This window comes from Taeniopygia guttata, chromosome 10 (assembly GCF_048771995.1).
Source record: "Taeniopygia guttata chromosome 10, bTaeGut7.mat, whole genome shotgun sequence".
Taxonomy (NCBI): domain Eukaryota; kingdom Metazoa; phylum Chordata; class Aves; order Passeriformes; family Estrildidae; genus Taeniopygia; species Taeniopygia guttata.
In genome coordinates this window covers 2,210,796-2,227,063 of record NC_133035.1, presented here as the reverse complement: position 1 = coordinate 2,227,063, position 16,268 = coordinate 2,210,796, and the positions used below count along the sequence as shown (strand labels likewise).

At 54.1% G+C, this 16,268-nt stretch overlaps 2 protein-coding genes and 1 long non-coding RNA gene across 3 annotated transcripts; 1 reads left to right on the top strand and 2 right to left on the bottom strand.

Annotated features, from left to right (window-relative positions):
• Positions 1 to 1,162: 1,162 nt before the first annotated feature.
• Positions 1,163 to 6,485, bottom strand: COX5A (cytochrome c oxidase subunit 5A). The gene is given in 5 exon segments (NM_001279272.1): positions 1,163 to 1,324; positions 1,896 to 2,018; positions 2,375 to 2,496; positions 3,326 to 3,442; positions 6,344 to 6,485. Coding segments are annotated over 4 exon segments (438 nt in total). The 5' UTR covers positions 6,429 to 6,485; the 3' UTR covers positions 1,163 to 1,324; positions 1,896 to 1,904.
• LOC140684769 (uncharacterized) lies at positions 5,884 to 6,583 on the top strand. Its single transcript, XR_012057550.1, has 2 exons — positions 5,884 to 6,019; positions 6,126 to 6,583. It is a non-coding gene; the product is annotated as an uncharacterized lncRNA (long non-coding RNA).
• Positions 6,584 to 8,613: 2,030 nt separating this feature from the next.
• RPP25 (ribonuclease P/MRP subunit p25) lies at positions 8,614 to 9,940 on the bottom strand. The gene has a single exon (XM_041718378.2). The coding sequence runs from the start codon at positions 9,633 to 9,635 to the stop codon at positions 9,012 to 9,014; it is 624 nt and encodes a 207-aa protein (XP_041574312.2). The 5' UTR covers positions 9,636 to 9,940; the 3' UTR covers positions 8,614 to 9,011.
• Between the last annotated feature and the right edge of the window lie 6,328 nt (positions 9,941 to 16,268).

Genomic DNA, 16,268 nt, shown 5'->3' with positions numbered 1-16,268 from the left:
CGCGCCCCTCTGCCGCGCATGCGGGGTAGGAGCGGACAGCGGGACCGGACGGCGGGACGGGGCACCGGGACTGCAGGACGGGGCACCGGGACTGCAGGATGGGGCACCGGGACTGCAGGATGGGGCACCGGGACTGCAGGATGGGGCACCGGGGCTAAAGGATGGGGCACCGGGACTGCAGGATGGGGCACCGGGGCTAAAGGATGGGGCACCGGGACTGCAGGATGGGGCACCGGGACTGCAGGATGGGGCACCGGGATTACAGGACGGGGCACCGGGATTACAGGACGGGGCACCGGGACTGCAGGACGGGGCAGCGGGACTGCAGGACGGGGCAGCGGGACTAGAGGATGGGGCACCGGGACTGCAGGACGGGGCACCGGGACTGCAGGATGGGGCACCGGGACTGCAGGACGGGGCACCGGGACTATTGGAGGGGCACCGGGACTGCAGGATGGGGCACCGGGAGTGCTGGATGGGGCACCGGGACTGCAGGACGGGGCACCGGGACTGCAGGATGGGGCACCGGGACTGCAGGACTGGGCACCGGGACTACAGGACGGGGCACCGGGACTGCAGCACGGGGCACCGGGACTGCAGCACGGGGCACCGGGACTGCAGCACGGGGCACCGGGACTATTGGAGGGGCACCGGGACTGCAGGACGGGGCACCGGGACTGCAGGACGGGGCACCGTCACTATAGGCTGTGCAGAAACCAACTCCTGCTTTCCCAGAAAATTCCCCTCTTCTATGAGGAAAATAACAGAATTAACATATTTCCCTTCTCCTCCCACCCACTTCTGTTGGTTTATTTTCTTTCCCAAACCCTTGCCGGGGCCAGGGCTGAGCGGAAAACAGGGACAATATCTATCCCAAATAGATCCCCTTCCCGGTGAGGACACAAAGCGGCGCCTCCCGCCCTCGCCTGAGGCTTTGGACACCATCCCAGAGAAATGTCTCCTCCCCAAAGCTGTGCATACAGGAACCATGCTCTCCACACAGCTCCTCCTCTTCCCCTCCCAGAGCCGCGGCTTGGGAAGGATCTGGGCATGAGCTTCCCAGAGTAAGTAACAATTCAGAAATTCCTAAGAGCACGTTTATGGTTTTTTCCTTCTTTTTCCCTACAAAAGCAACAGGAAATAACCACAGGAGGCACTGGTACCACATGAGTCAAACCAGTTTTTCCTTTATTAGGCTCAACTCCACGGCATTTCCATTGTGACTCAATAAAGGAAGAAGTTATTTCAGGTAAGATTTAAAGTTTGTCTCTCCAAGTGACGGTGTACAATCTGGTAGCATCAGTAGAACACTTGAGTAATCCACCTGGCATAGAAAATAACAGGGGAAAAATAAAAAAAGCCATTAAAGAAGCAGCCTAGAATCTCCACGAAGTTTCCATGAGGTCCCAAACGAGTTATTTCCATCCCTTTTAGCTTCAAAGCCTTGTTTAACCATGCTCAGCTCAAAAATGCAGGTACTGCAGTCCCAGCACAGCTGATTCAGGACCCCTGGCACCAAGACATTGCAGCCCAGAGCAAGGAGGAGGAAAAGGATTTAAAATATCCAGAATCAAGCACACTATTTGCAGCAGTCTGACACACAGTATATTGTTTTTTTTAATATTATGCATATATTTACACACAGTATATTCTTTTTTTAAAGTATTATGCTTAGAATAGAGATTCTAAGCATAATATTTAAAAAAAGAATATGACACTAGTCATCTCCTGAGAAAACTGAGTTAAGAGGCTTCCCTTCCACGAAGATTTTTATTTAGGGCTTTATTTCAGTCTGGGATTAAGGTACATTAGGTCTTGCCTATGTTGTCTTTGCCAGGGGGTTTGAGGTGCAGGACTCCCATGCCAAGAGTCTGGGAAGCAACATCAAACCTTACCAACATGGTTTATGCTTTGTCTAGGCCCAGTTCCTCTGGAGTGGAGATTCCAAGTTCACTCAAAGTTGGTCTAAGCTCCTGGATAACGTAAGGATAGATTTCCTTGTGGGGTCCTGCCTTGTCCTGAAAAAAACCCCAAAAAACAAAGAATGGAGTTACTTCAAAGCACACATCTCCAAAGCCTCCCACCCCAGCCAATGCTTGTGGCAGAGCAGAGCTCCTGGCCTCTAGGGCTGAAATAAAAGTCCTGGCTTCTCTTAACTCCCTGGCCAGGCTGGATTCAGGTTTCAAGGAGCTGGTTTCAGGTGTTCCCCAAGAGACCTTTCTGAGTTACTTCTCTCAGTCCCTCAAGAAGCCAGCAAGCTTTGCCACAGATTCTGGCAGCAGGAAAGTGTGGCTGTCCTTTGCAGCAGGAAAAAGCCAGGGAAAACCACCCTGCTGCCAGGCTCTGGCAATGGGAACAGAGCAGTTCCACCCACCTTTACAACTTCTAGGATGCGGACAGCGCTGGCAAAGTCATTTAACCGTCTGCAGGCCCTCAGAGCTGCGTCGATGATTTTGGGCTCCGGGACCAGGTCATAACCCACCAGTGTGTTTATGCCTGTGGAGACAAGGAAACACCAAGGGGAACTTGGGACCAGCTTGTCATGCTCTCAAAAGGAACCCCTTGTGTCTACTCCCTTCCTCTGTGACGGAAAAAAAACACCTCATCAGCCAGGTGCTGCTGGAAGGAGCCTTCTGGCTGCAATTATCTGCTAAAGAAATCACATTTTTAAGGCCTAATTGGCCTTAAAAGATGAACTCTCCCACTGTATTGCTCCTATACTGCCCCATGGACATACCCCAGTCCTATCCCCCGTGTGCACACAGCCTGTACTGCCCTACAGACACTCCCAACCCCATAATCCCTGTGCACACACCGAAGACTGCCCCATGGACACACCCCAGTTCTACCCCCTTTGTGCACACACCCTATACCGCCCTACAGACACTCCCAGTCCTCTACCACCCCAAAAAATAGAGTAAGTTTAATAGAACTTGGCAACTCCACAGCAAACAACTGGAGACAGCCACACAAAAAGCCTGCAGGGAGTTATGGCCAAGCCACTGGCCAAAGTCCAAAGAAAAATGAGCATAGCAGAGCTCAAACACACTTTCCTTGGAGCAAATATTACTCTCCCTCCCATCCAGGTGCTAAAATGATGGAATCGTGGAATGGTTTGGGTTGGAAGTACCTCAGAAATCATCTACTCCACCATTCTGCCACGGGCAGGGACACCTTCCACTAAACCAGGTTACTCCAAGCCCTCTCCAGCCAGGCTTTGGACACTTCCAGGGATGGGGAGTCCACAAAATGCCAACTAAAGTTGTTATTCCTGGTCACAAAACATCTATTTACTCCAGGTTATGCTTCCTGGTCTTCAACTTACCTTTCCTGAGCTCCCAGGCATCGATATCTGGCTTGTTGAAATATGTCACCCAGCGAGCATCGAATTCTTCATCTGACTCTTGTGACCCATGAGAGTAGCAGCGGGCAGGAAGCACAGCTGAGTGCAGAAAAAAAGGAACAAACTTGGAGCAAAAGGAAGGTAACACTGCTTTAGTCCTGACCAAGAGGCCAGAAACCATAAAATATGGATTTCCCTTGTTACAGTCGCTCTGGATCAGTCCTGGATGAGCCCTGGGGGGATGTAACTTATTAAATATTGTGGTTTATGTTGTAGCAAAGTGTCTGCTTTTTTCCACATCAGACTTCCAAAGTGTTCCCAGAGCATTGGTCAGAGCAGGGGAAAGACACACAAAAACTAGCTCAGGATACCAGACCTGAAGAGTCCATTCCTTTTTCTGTAAAATACAGGAATTCTCCCTCTTTCCACAGCCAAGTGAGACTGAGGAGCTTCAACATTCACATTCCTCACCAACAAAATTCCACGCAATTCCTACAGAGGCTCTCAAAAGCACAGGGATGAGAGATATTCCTTCCAACAGAAGGGTTGGAGGAGGAAAGAAAATTATCACTCTGTCCAAGAGAAAACTCCTGGATCTCAAAGTTGTAATTGCATTAATATTTGATAACTAATCACAAAAAGCAGATTGTATGCTAATGCATAAATTAGTCTGATAGGATCATTAATTTGTTTCTTCACTCAGCACTGTCACAAATTGCTGGTTTTTTGGATGAACCTGTCTTTTTTAACCCCACAAAGGTTGGAACAGTTTTCTAAGGCAACTAAACTGAAGGACCACAAGCCTGGTGCTTCCTTTCCCCACTGCTAATCTCACTCCACTAATATTTGCAGAGAGGTCACACACCAGATACGACCTTGGAGCTCAAAGCTCTGCTTCACAGAAGTCAAATTTAGCTCCTGACTTTTTCTTTCTTAACCCAGCATGAACCACTCACAGTGATTAACCACAGGGTTTTATTAAAAAAAAAAAAAAACAAAACCAAAAAAAACCCCAAAAAAATCCAACATCACAATTGGGTTGTATTTTTGCTGATATACTTCTCTTTGGTTTCATTAATGGCAGCCTAATTAGCAGGCAATTTGCTTTTTTAACAAAACTTAACCTGATCCAACATTTCAGCTGCAATACTGGTTTATGCAATGGAAGCATGAAAATAGCTTTATTTATTTTAGCTATGGAAAAGTAAACAACGGGCAAAGACAGAATTAAAATGCTCTTTTGGTTCCTGTAGGGAAATTCCCCCTCCTTTCCCCAGCTCCAAAGCAGACCTTTGACCCTGCTTTCTGCAACAAATCACCTGCACAGCTGAGCTCAGAGCAAGAGCAGAGCTCTGCAAATGCTCCTGCTCCCAGGACACTGCTGAAAACCCTCCAGGTTTCAGCTGGTTGAAGGAGAATCCTTATTTTTCCTACACACAAAAAAAAGAAGAAAAAAAAAATCCTACAGACAAACAGCAAATCTCAGCTGAAGAAAAGCCAAATTGAAGCACTCAAATGCCATCTTTAAGTCAAAATCTAAAGTCTTTCCTCAAAAAAAACATTCAGTGGATCCAGGAGGCAAATACAGACCATAAGAATTGAAACCCTGGCTTTCCAAGGTGTGTTTCTCAATTGCTGCTATATTTCTTTTCCATATTGATGCTCATATCTGTACCTGGAGAGTCCCTCTGCCCTGAGTTTCAGCAGGGTCCATCAAGGTCACTGTCACACACATGACGTGTGTGTCACAGCCGACCTATCCAGGCAGAGATTCCCAACTCCAGGAAGAACCAAAGGGCAAGCACCTTTGCTTTAAAGTGAACTCAGCAGGCATTAAGCCTAAAATCACCTAATATGACACAAAACCATGTTAAAGCTTCTCCGTGAGGGCCAGAATTGGGAAGTTTTCTCCGGTAATGAGCACAGAGGAAAAACACACATGAAGAAAAATATTAATTTACTCAAAATCTGAGAACAAGGATCCCAGGGATTACACAGGGAAGGTTTTGCAGCAACAGAACCCCCCTGCAAAGGGGTCGCAGCAGTGTTAAGTGGGGTGTTTGAAACACAAGACCTTGGAAAAGAAGAACACAGAGCCTACTGGAAACCAGACATACAAGCAGCCGGGGCTCAGCACCTCAAAGGAATAGCGAGCAAAGACTTTTAGCGGATTAAAAATAACAAAAGACCAAGGGTGTTGAGCAGCATCTAAGAAATCCTGTGCTTATTGTTTAAAAAGACGCGACAGGCTCCCTAAGGCAGTTGTTTAACTCACACGTGCAGCAGCAGAAGCTCAGGCAAGACTTCGAGCATGATTCGTGTTTCTTAATTAGGTATTAATTGCGATGCATAAGTTAATTGGCTATTAATGGCGGTGCATTGTCTGCAGTCTCCTTCCAGTCCTGCCATCCTGGCCACCATCACAGCACGCTGCCTGGGGCTGGCCCTCCTATTCTCCTTATCAACTAGGGCGCTAAAAAAGTGCTAATATTATAAATAAAATTAATTGGCCTGTTAATTAGGAGGGTGAGGGCTGGCACGGAGCTGCAGCGGAGCCGAGGTGGGGGGGGGGGGCTGGCGGAGGTCACGGCCGCCCTCCATCAATGTCACCTTGGCGGGGGGCGCAGGGAAAGCGCCACCGGCCCCGGTGCAGCCCCGGCGGTGGGCGCTGAGGAGGTGCCCGGTGCCCGCTGAGGAGGTGCCCGGTGCCCGCTGAGGCGGTGCCCGGTGCTGAGGCGGTGCCCGGTGCCCGCTGAGGAGGTGCCCGGTGCCCGCTGAGGAGGTGCCCGGTGCCCGCTGAGGCGGTGCCCGGTGCTGAGGCGGTGCCCGGTGCCCGCTGAGGCGGTGCCCGCTGAGGCGGGGGGGTCCCGGTGGCCGCGGCCCGCGCAGGCCGCGGGGTCACGGCAAGGACACGCAGGGCCGCGCGGCCCCGCTGCCCGCCGCACCGGCAGCCCGGGCGCCGAGCGCGGCGGGAGGGACAGAAACAGTGCGGCCGCTCACCTGCTGGGCCGGCGGGCCGGCGGACGGCGGCGCGGAGGCCGGAGACGGCGCAGCGGCGGAGCAGAGAGGCGCTGGCGGCCAGCATGGCGGCGGGCTGTGAAAGGGGGACACAGCACCGGGGAGCGGGGGCGCGCCGCTGGCTCCCGCAGCGCACCGGGAGGGAGGGACGGAGGTGAGGGCCGAAGGGGGCCGCTGAGGCGGGTACGGCGGCGCGGCGGGGACGGAGCGGGAGCGTGGAAGGGCGGGAGGCGGTGGGGACGGGCTGGGGGCGCGGCGGGGCGGGACCGCCGCCATCTTGGGGCGGGGCCGGCCGCCATTTTGTGCGTGAGGGGAGCGGGTCCGCCGGTCCTTCATCTCTCCGAGCAGCTCCTCGGGAGTGTTTGGGCTGCTTTTCTGAGAAGATCGGACTCGGTCTGGAGGGGTTTGGGCTGCTGCCCCCCCCATTTATCCGAACCCGCGCAACCCAAGTTCAGCCTCCGCGTCCCTGTCAATGGGCACCCGCCGCACTCGGCCCCTGTGAGGGGAATGGGCTCCGAGCGGCTCAGCCCTGCCCGCCACCTCCCCAGTTCTCCGGGTGTCCCTGTCCCCACACCGTGCGCTGCTGCCCTCAGCCACCGCCGCACCGACCCGGGCACGGAATCGCCACAAAACTCATCCCTGGGGCTGTGCCTCAGCAGTGCCGCACAAAACCACAAAACCATCGTGATTATTCCACTCACCATGTCCCCCGGTATCATCATCCTCGTTTAAATACTTTTTTTTTTTTTTTTTTAACAGTCCTTTTTTTATTATTTTCTCATGCAGGAAGTCATCAATCCACAGCCAGCAAAGCAAGCAAGGAGGGTAAAATCCCCAGAGCTGCCTCTGTGATTGGAAACTACCTGTCAATGAAAGCCATTGAAGAGATCTTGCAAATTAACAAAATAAGGAGAAATAAGTGGGTTTTATTCTTATTTCCTTGCTCAGAGAAATGTGAGGTGGCAGCAGTGAAGGTGAAGGGCGGTTAGTGTTTGACCATGTGACTCCCACAGTCTTCAGGTTCTGATCAGGGTGTTTACAGACAGATTTATTAATTACAGGGTTTTTCATTAATTTTATTAGTAATTTTTAATGTATTTGGTGTAGGTGGCTGTACCCGGTGCTCCTGTGTGGGGTGAAGGGTTGATCATCAGAGCCTTCAGATGGGGTCTGCACTGCAGAAAGGAACTGGGAAGAGCTGGATGGGACAGAGCCCAAAGCTTTACCATCCCCAAATCCACAAAAGAAAAAAAAAAAAAAAATCATTAACATAAAAATAACCAGTTGGAAATTAATGTTCAAGTGAAGGGAATCAATCTGCAGTAGGACAGATAAGCACAAGCCTCTGGCCTGAGGAGCAGCTGCCTGCTGAGGGAGATAACAAGGTCACTGCCTCACAAAACAGACCCTGCTTCCTCCTCTTCCTCCTCCTCTCCTTTCATTCCCACTCCCAGCCAAGCAAGCCCTTGACAAAGAGAGAACGCTGACTGTCCCTGTAGAGCAGGAGTGAGGCAGGGAGATAAGGCAGCTGCAGCCAGAGAATCCCTCACGTGGATTTTGGGGAGGGTTGCTCCTTAATACCGATTAATTCATCCCGCAGTGCTGCTGGACGCTGGGCAGAGGGAACCAGGTGGATCAAGGCTTGGCATGCCATAACCCATCCCCCAAATCTCCCCTGTCCGCCCTGGAACTGGGGCTTTGCCAGGTGCTGCTGTGCCAGCACAGGAGACCCCAATCCCGTTCTTCCAAGGGACAGAGTTTGGCTGGGATCCCCTTGTTGTGGGCTGGCAGCAGCCTTCACTGTGCTGATCCGTGCCATGGCCAGCAGCCAGGATGATCCCCCCATTTTCTCATAGACATATCTATTTCTAAAGAGCTTTTATTTTCCATTCGTCTTTACCCCCTGGAAGTAGCAGGGATTTTGCTCCGAAGCACTCTGCAGCCATGGCACAACCCCAAAACCTCCTCATCCTGTGCTGGGCACTGCATCCAGTCACAATAACCCCCTGCCCAATGCTTCCATTGCCCCCAGCTCCCCACACCGTGGCTTCCCCCAACTCCAGACCAGAGTATCCAGTGGGGGTTGTTTTATTTCCTTGTGCTGTGCCACAGGCAGGCAGCACAGTGCAGTGCTTGGCTCTGTGGGTGCAGGGAGAGAACAACCCCTGTGCTTGTTTGGGTGATTTTTTGGGATGAATCACAGTCTCACAGGATGCTGAGCCTGGCATTAATAACTCCGACAGCTCCTCAGCGGCGGGTTTGATAATGAAGGTTTTATTCCAACGAGCTTGGGGCAAAGCCATCTCTCCTGATGGATGGGGTGTTTGCAGTGGGGAGCGGTGGTGGTGGTCCAGGCACCCCTCGGCTGTTCTGGCTCCCTGGGAGTTGCTGCAGGATGTGGCTGGTGGTCACGGTGTCCCTCGGTGGCTGAATTAGAGGTCACCAGCTCCCCCCCCCTACAGCCTCACCTGCTTCAGTCCATGGTGGGTTTAACCGTTTAATGCTCACGCCAAATCTGGGGACCCCCATCCACAGGGGTCAAAGCAGCAAGTGGGGACAGGTCAAGGGGAGCCTGCAGCCCACCAGTGACCCTGGAATGAGTGGATATTCCTGCTTTGATAGCTGGCTGGTAGGGTGGGAGGTACTGGGGTCAGTGGTCCTGCTGGCCAGCAGTGGTCCCCGTGCCCCTGGGGCTGTCAGACACCTGTACCTGCAGCTTCTTGGGCAGCAGCTCCTCGCAGGGAGGCGGCAGCGGCCGCTTCAGCCCCTTGGTGGAGGACCCCAGTGTGTCTTCTCCCACCTCATGCCGGGGCTCGGGGGGCTGGTACCCCATCTGGTTGGGATCCAGGGGGTCCCGGGAGAGCAGGATGCAGATGGAAGGGACGTTCTTGTGGACAGTCAGGTTCTGTGCGGGGCTGTCGGGCGGTGGGTCCTGGTTCTCCCAGACCTCCAGCACAGTTTTGTAGCGTACCTTGGTGACCTGGTGGAGCCCTCCCAGCTTGCGCTTCATGATCTCCACGCAGGTGATGGTCTTGGTGACCGCCCTGCCGCAGCCGCTGAACACGATCTGCCGCCTGCCCTGCAGCTCCATCTGGGCCATGGCGAAGTTCATCAGGTTCCTGATCTTGCTGCCCTCCTTCACTTTCATCTCCACCACGTCCGGCGGCAGGTCTGGGAAGGGTAATGGCATCTCCTCCTCCGAGGTCCTCACCTTTCGGAAATTCTCCATCCTGGACTGGGCAACGGGCTTGGCTCTCCCTCCTTCGGCAGCCATCCTTCACCTCTTCCCGGTGGATCCACACAGGCTCCTAGCCCCCGGCAACCATAGCAGGGCTGACCTCGCTGCCCTCCAGCCCAGCCCTGTGTGCTGCAGCCACCAGCCCTTTCTCCTCGGCTCTCCAGGGGCTGGCAGTGGGCTCGGTGGCAGTGCCAGAGGCTGTCTCCTGTGGGAGACAGGGCTGCAGGATCCCCTGGGTGCTCCCAGTTGCTCTCAGCAGGGATAACAGCCAGCTCCAGCTCTCGGTGATGCTTGGGCTCCTCCGCTCCCGCTGCAGCACTCGCTTCTGCTGCTCTTTGCTTCATTCTGGACTTCAGCAGCCCCCAGAGCTGTTCTGTGTAATTAGCAGATCCTCCCCCTCTCCCTCCCCTTCCTCCCCTCCTCCTCCTCCTCCTCCCCTGCTCAGCCGCCCATCCCAGCACCCAGCTCTTGCCTTCATCCCTGCCAGGCGAAGGGGAGGGCAGGGAACCCAGGTCTCTGTCCTGGAACAGAGAAGGGAAGGAGGGGAGGGTGGAAGGCAGAGGGAGAAGCTCACTCTTGCCTTCATAATGTTCCCAAAGTCCTGCCCCCTTAAAGAGAACCTGGTCCCTTCTCTTGGTGCTCGCTCCTCTCAAGGACACCCACTGCTAACTGCAAATGTCACCCTGCCTGCCTGCCCTGCAGCACTCCCAGAGGGATGCGGAATCCCGGCCACGCTGTGTCCAGGGATGGCACAAAGATGCCAGCAGGTACTTCGGGAAGTACTTTGGAGTCTGAGCTCGACCCTTCTTAGCCATGAGAGAAGCCACAGGAACTGCAGCCAGGAGAAAGCCTGGCAGATGGCATCGCAGGCGAGCGTGCATCGAGTGTGCCAGGGCTCTGCTGCCCCCAGCACCCTGCAGCCTCAGCCCCAGCTCTGCCAGCAGGAAAACCTCTCCATTCCCACAGCTCCGAGGAGCAGATGCCATGGCAGAGCTGCTTTTCATGGGCAATTTCTCTCCCTCTCTCCCGCTCCTCCTCCTTCCCCATCCCTCCCTCGCCCTACAGCTCTCCCAGTCCGTGTCCCTCATTCATCCCCAGTGTGGAACTGCCCACTGTGGGCTCACCATTACATGTACTGCAACAAATCCCAGAAAATCCCTGTTGCAGGCTAGGAGATGTCCCCTTCCTGCCCCCAATCCCTTCCCGGAGCAGAGGCGGTGTCCCTGCCCCAGGCTGGCCTTCTGCCCGCCCCTGTCACCTGCCTGTCCCCTCCCGCCCCGCCCCGCTGGCCGGGGGATCATTGCACAGTGGAAAGACATGGGAGTATTGACTTGCAGTCAAATCTTATCGGCCTCTGGAGGCCCCTGGATTGGTTTCACTCCTTGCAGGGCTTGAAAAAAAACCATAAATAAATAAATAAATAAATAATAAAATCGATCCATGTCTGCAAAGGTGAAGGCAGGATGTGGCTGTCACATCCTATCTGGGGAGGATCCCTCATCCCTGTGGTCCCCAAAGCAGCTTTCTGTGTATACCACTGCCTAAATGGGGGTGGATTTGGGACACCCCCTGATCCAACCACTGGACTGGAGTCTGGGTGGGTCTGTGGGGTGGGATGGGATGGGATGGGATGGGATGGGATGGGATGGGATGGGATGGGATGGGATGGGATGGGATGGGATGGGATGGGATGGGATGGGATGGGATGGGATCCTCCATCCACAAGCAGTGTGCTGGAAAACCCCTGTAGATGCGGAGCATTGTTTCCCAATCCATCTAACCCTCCCTGAGGCTCCTTGGGCACACAGAGGGAAACTGAGGCAGGGCAAGCAACACTCCTAGGCTCACCCCCAGCACCAGATCCGGGCTTTGAGCATTCCCAAGTCCCTTCTGATGCTCTGCAGTAGTGGGCAAACCTGTTCCCTGTGCTCCCACCGTGGATTCCCCACTGCTACAAGACAAAACAATGACATTTCTCCATCTTTCCATTTGCCAGCAATTCATGGAATCCATGCAGAAGGCACTTGGCTCCTTCTTTGGGCAGGCGGGGATGGATTAAACCCCTCAGGGAAATTCCTGCCTTCAAAATGTGCTAAACCCCTAGGGAAATAATCGGGAAGGATTTCAGTGACTGAGAAATCCCTCAGGGTCATTCTCCAGGGAGCCTGGGAGGGTTACATGGATGTGGAGAGCTGACAGCACCAGGGCTCTGGGCAAGCCACATGAATCCCTGGTGCTGGCTGAACCACCCAGCCCTTCTTTCCTGGCCCAGAACCAGCTCCTGCCTCCCGTGGCCCATTTTCCATGGCACCATGGCGCTTCCCCACCATCAGATGATGGAAGCAGCAGCAGCTTCTCCCCCCCTCCATCTCTAATTGCTGCTTAATGAACTCTGCTTGTCGCAGCCTCCGAAATGGAGGCGGGAGAGGTGCAATCACAGAAAGGCTTCCAGAGGGTGCATTCCCCCCAAGGCCAAGGCTGTGCTTGGAGCAGGGGGCATTAATGACAGGGGCTTATTTTCCCTCTGCAGCGCTTAAAATGTAAATGAAATTCATTATTAGCAACTCCGTTGCTAATTACATCTGAAGCTATTCATTAGCCTGTCAGCTTATTTGTTGGAGGACAGCAGAGTGGATGGGTTACTCCAAGCCAAGGAATAGCTGAAATGAGCTCAGTAGGGTGGGAGAGGAAAAGCAGAGATGGGGGGACAAAGGCACAGACAGCTCCAGCTGTGGGGAATCAGGGAAACAAAAGCTGGAAAAGAGGATGGGGAGTCCTTTAAAATGGAGAAGAAGGAAATGGGGAAGGCAGGAGTGATGAAAAAATAAGAGTAAAGGAATTACATGCTGAGTATTGTCTGTCTGCCCTCCTTGAGCAGCCACTCTGGTTACAGTGGGACCCACACCCAGAGAGTGTTTTCTGCTTCCCCTTTCCCATTACAGTTTCTCTCTGAGCATTCCAGTGCCATCCCAACCCCATGGCAGAGGATTTCCAAATCCCTGTGAGACCCTCTTGCCTGGTACCAACCCCACAGAAGGTGTGAGCTTGGAAGAGCTGTTTGGGAGAGCAGCCAAGAGGAGAGGTGGTGGTGGCAGGAATGGAGAGGGCTGCTGGACACAGCACAGAGCCCAGACAAACCTGGAAAAGTGGGGAAAAAAGCCCAGAAACATATTCCTAGTGGAGATCAGGGCAGGTGGAGAGGAGCAGTAACCTGAGCCCCTGTCCTCCACCTGCCCTCTCCATATTTTCTTTCATGCAAGGTGGCCCTGGTTGGGAAGAGGACGGAAAGTGGGAGCATCCGATACAAGGAAAGTCTCGGTGCCATCGCCCATCTCTGCGTCACATCGGCGCAGCTCAGGTCTCAGCCTCTCATCACATTGCACTGGGCAGCGGGCTGATGCCAGGGCAGATTGCAGCCCTGGCAAAAGGGGTGCAGAGGCACCTCCAGGATGCCACAGCTGCAGGGATCCCCTGCCCCCATCCCAGTCAGGGTCCAGCCCCCTGAGGATACAGCCCAGGGTGCAGGGGCTGTGCCAAGATGCCAGAGGAACCCTTGGAGCATCCTAGGCTGGCACCAGCTCTCTGCTGAGTTCTTATCCCCGCCATAAGCAGAAAATTACAGAGCTCAAGATAATCCTCATTTTGAATAACCCAACGGTAAAAGAAAAGGGAAAAATCCCTTTCATAAGACAAATCCCTTTGCAGAGCTCCAGCATGATAAGCAGAGGGATGTTGTAAGGACCCTGAGGACATTAATAAACCTGAATGTTCTTCACCAACCCCATCTAGGACCCCAACACCCTATGCCCATGGCCCAGGAGCTCTTTTTAAGCTCAACTCAGGGGTCTCAGTCCCAGTCTCAGCTATGTCAGGACTGGTTTCTGGGTCAGCTGCAGCTGGTCTGGACTCCAACCTACAGACTGACTCTAAACTGGAGCTGTGGATTGATTTCCTTGTTTTTGAATCTGCTTGGTAGGAATTTGCTGCTTGAACCAGCCTTTTCTTGGACCTGCCCTTCCTCCCTAGCCTGCCCTGCTCAGGGAGTGTGGGATGGACAGGGTAGCTCTTAGACCTGTTATCCCTTGGCTCTCCAGGCATCCCTGTGAAGGAGGGGAGCACACATCTATTTCATTCCTGAATATCCCCGACTGGAAAACCTGCAGGCAGGCAAAAGTGTGGTAGTGCCAAGGGCAAGGATCAGCTCTGTACGTGACCATTCCCAAAGCCTCAGTGGGATGGGAGGGTGCTGAGGCAGCAGAGATGCAGGTGGGGATGAAATTCAGGTGAGAGAAAGTTCGAGAGAAAGAAATAAGGGACAAGAATTCAGCCCCAAATCCCCAGTGTGCTCAGTGCCCACAGGCAGAGCCAGAGCAACTCTCCAAGGCGCTGAGCATCTCCAGTGCTTGGCAGGAGTGGGAATCCATGACCCCATCCCCACCCTTCCCTTCCTTCTCTGCTGCTGGGCAGGGCATGGAGATGTGCAGGGGTCCCTGCTCTCTGAGGGGAGCAGCTCAGGGTCCGAGACCCAGAAAAGGGGTCAGAGTGGACAGCTGGGCCCCTGCTATGGGGTCATCTGTGGCATGCTGGTTTTGCTGCTTCCCTCTATTTTACCATCTGTGAAGCAGGCATTTTCCCTCTTTCTGCCAGGTTTCTTTCCTTGCATGCCCACAGCAATGCTGTTCCCCTGCTGAAGGGGTTTGGCCACCAGGGCTCACTGGTGTAAAGAGATTTTGGTGCTTCCTTGCCCAGCTGTTCTCATCTTCCCGTGGTGGGATGTTGTCCTTGCTGCCCTGTCGGAATCTGTGGGTATCGGTGATTCCAAGATTGTAGAAAGTCTCTGTCTGTCAGCCCCACTGCCAAAGCAGAAGCCATAATTGGTCTGTGCTGTTTCAAGGTTGTTTATTCTGTTTATCTCTAACATGTTCTGCTGCCCTGCCGCAGCTCTGTCCTGCAGGGCAGCGTGTGGGGCTCTGCCCTCAGTGGGATGGTACAAACATTAAATACCACAAACTACCTGTGCTGGATTTACAATAACGTGCCAATATCTGTCACCTACGTTGGACAGTGTGTCCCCAGCCTGAACCAACAGAAAAATGCCAACACCACAGTGAAACATGGAGGGCATGAAGAAGGAGGAAAAGGACACGACACACCCAATTCCTCCATCTTGTCCCCTTTGAACCCCTAATCTAGAAACCTAAAATTTTACCTTTGCACCCGTGTCACACTTAGATATTACTTATATCAAACACTCAAAGCTTGTAATTCATCCTGTAAGATTGAAAACTCCTCTTCATGGACAGAGATCACAGACAGTGTCTCTGGGGGCTCTGTCCAGGGGGGTTCCTGACCCCTGCCAGGGTCCCAGACCTTCCAGGGCAGCCAGAGGGAAGCCCTGGATTCCCACACTGCCCTTCCATGACCCTTGAGGCTGGATGCTGGGAAGGGAGGATGATTTCGCTGTCAAATAAAGTAATTTTCACAACACTTCACTGATATTCTCACAAGCACTAAGGCAGGAGGTCCTGTGGGATGCACAGAACTCTGTGACACTGAGAACAAGGGACACAGCCTATGGAGCACTCAGGCTGCTTTGGGATTTATATCCCTTTTAGGAGCTTCTGAACCTTGTCCCATCTATGAATCAGTCCAGTCCCTTCCCCTGCTCTCCACATCCCAACCTTGGCATCACTGGCAAAAGCAATCAACATGTCCTCTGTCCTTCACATGAGCCATTAATTAATTACTGCTCCCAGAATGAAGCACATCAGGGCATGGACATGGCGTACCCCAAACTTGGCCCTGCTGGTTTCCCATTGCCTCCTGGATAGAGGGAGCCATGTACCCTGCCAGGGCTGACCCAGGGCCCCTGCCCTTCTACCCACACAGTGCTTGCCATGCCCTGGGTAGGGATCACTGCACTCCTGCCCCATAGAACCCCCAGCCCTACAAAGCCCCTCAAGCCCACTCCCAGCCCTACAGAGCCCCCATTCCTGTAAAGCCCCCCAAACCCCATAGAGCACTCCTAGTGCCATGAAGCCCCCAGCCCCATAGAGCCCCCAGCCCTATAAAGCCCCCCAAGCCCCATAGAGTTCTCCCAGCCCCATGGAGCCCCCAGCCCTATAGAACCCCCCAACCCTCATAGAGCACTCCCAGACTCATGGAACCCCCAGCCCTATAAAGCCCCCCAAGCCCCATAGAGCAGCTCCAGCCCCATAGAGCACCCCCAAGCCCCATAGAGCAGCCCCAGCCCCATAGAGCAGCTCCAGCCCCATAGAGCACTCCCAGCCCCACAGAGCCCTCCCAGCACCATGGAGCCCCCAGCCCTATAAAGCCCCCCAAGCCCCACAGAGCACTCCCAGCCCCACAGAGCACTCCCAGCCCCACAGAGCACTCCCAGACTCATGGAGCCCCCAGCCCTATAGAACTCCCCAAGCCCCATAGAGCAGCCCCAGCCCCATAGAGCACTCCCAGCCCCATAGAGCACTCCCAGCGCCATGGAGCCCCCAGCCCTATAAAGCCCCCCAAGCCCCATAGAGCACTCCCAGCCCTATAGAGCACTCCCAGCCCCACAGAGCCCTCCCAGCGCCATGGAGCCCCCAGCCCTATAAAGCCCCCCAAGCCCCATCGAGCAGCCCCAGCCCCACAGAGCACTCCCAGCCCCCCAGA

Excerpts from the sequence above, each read along its gene's own strand:
- RPP25 (XM_041718378.2), bottom strand. The coding sequence starts at position 9,635 with ATGGCTGCCGAAGGAGGGAGAGCCAAGCCCGTTGCCCAGTCCAGGATG.